The sequence below is a fragment of the Hyalella azteca genome, unplaced genomic scaffold, assembly GCF_000764305.2.
Source record: "Hyalella azteca isolate HAZT.00-mixed unplaced genomic scaffold, Hazt_2.0.2 contig8873, whole genome shotgun sequence".
NCBI classification, from domain to species: domain Eukaryota; kingdom Metazoa; phylum Arthropoda; class Malacostraca; order Amphipoda; family Hyalellidae; genus Hyalella; species Hyalella azteca.
This window is the reverse complement of record NW_025938956.1, coordinates 166,762-168,352: the sequence shown is the minus strand read 5'-3', so window position 1 is coordinate 168,352 and position 1,591 is coordinate 166,762. Positions and strand designations below refer to the sequence as shown.

The 1,591-nt window shown below is 47.8% G+C and overlaps 1 protein-coding gene across 1 annotated transcript in view; it reads right to left on the bottom strand.

Moving 5' to 3' along the window:
- Positions 1–255: 255 nt before the first annotated feature.
- LOC108680052 overlaps positions 256–1,591 on the bottom strand; it is a 6,622-nt gene continuing 5,286 nt past the window's right edge. The window contains exon 6 of the mRNA XM_047881816.1: positions 256–309. Coding sequence (XP_047737772.1) covers positions 256–309 — 54 coding nt within the window. The remainder of the gene's footprint in view (positions 310–1,591) is intronic.

Below are 1,591 nucleotides of genomic sequence, written 5' to 3'. Positions count from 1 at the left end.
ATACATGGACAGCAAATTATTTAATGTGTTCAGATGTCCCAATTGTTCGCGAATGTTGGTTAAAAGTTGCGTGGATTGAATTAACGTTAGTTTGATATAACAGCTCGGCGCTTCCCTGGCCTCCAGCCTTCACAAATGAACTCTTCAACAGCAAGTTGTTCTCATTAAAGCGTCACTTAATTCAATACAACTATATTGTTCTCATTAAAGCGTCACTTAATTCAATACAACTATATTGCTGTCTCTTATACACATCTAGATGTGGTGATGGTATGAGTGTGGTATGAGGGCCTGGACCACACCACACACCTTTGGTGTTGGTATGAGTGTGGTCCCTGGGGTCTCAAAGTGGGACTGATAACGCCAATCCACAAAGGAGGTCCGAGGGACAGACCCCAAAATTACAGACCTGTGACCTTGACCTCACATGTGATCAAGGTTTTCGAGAAGGTAGTGGTCAGGAGACTTGTCCGGTATATGGAAGAGGCTGACCTGTACAATAACGGACAACATGGTTTCCGGCGTAATCGTTCCTGTTTGTCGCAGTTACTGGAGCACCATCACCGTCTGGTGGCCCAGCTGGAGGAGGGAGCTGGCATGGACGTGGTATACCTAGACTTTGCTAAAGCATTTGACAAAGTTGACCATGGGGTGCTCTTTAGAAAGCTGAGGCTGTTTGGGGTAGGAGGAAGCCTGTTAAGGTGGATCCACAACTTCCTTACAGATAGAGTACAAGCTGTCGCAATTGGAAACTCGAAATCGAGGGAAGCGAAGGTGAAAAGCGGAGTTCCGCAGGACTCAGTGCTGGCACCGATCCTCTTCCTCATCCACATTGCCGATGTAGACTCAGAACTCACCCACGCATCTACATCGTCATTTGCGGACGATACAAGAGTGCTGATGAAGATCACAGATGACCTAGACTGCGAGAGGTTGCAGGATGACCTATCGTCAATCTACGATTGGGCCCTAGTTAACAATATGAAGTTCAACGGCACCAAGTTTGAAGTAATGAGATACAGAGTCCGCACAGAGATCGGGATGCCACATCGCTACTTAGCATCAGATGGCGCAGAAATTAAGGAGAAGCAACTAGTTCGAGATCTCGGAGTGTTAAGGCTTGTAGTCAAAATGCAGCGAAGTCTGAGAGGGAGGTTTTCGCGACCGTCGTGTAAAATCCTTGATCTGCCCAAAGCTCGGCCAGTCGCTACCCTCGAGCTTGTACTCTTTGTAATATGATATCCTAGCCAGACGGGAACTTCGCGGGAACTGGTCGCTTTCAGGTGGCCGAGGAATGGCCAACGGTCGGCTATAACTAATTGGATAGGCCGACCACTGGCCCAGTATTATTCTTCGCCCCTCATTGACTTCGCCTTTACCATGCCACCTGTTGTGAACTGACAGTCGAGTAATTTACGACGTCTCTTTCCCCTCAAACATCCGTCTCGGACAAAAACGCGGCCTCTCTCACGGCCGGTCTCGCGGCCGTGATTCCAAATTCAGTGAGCGTGGAATATCTCGCAAAATACTGAACGTAGCTTGATGAAACTTGGTACACATAATCATTAGAGCCTAACGGTGATGTTTAGCT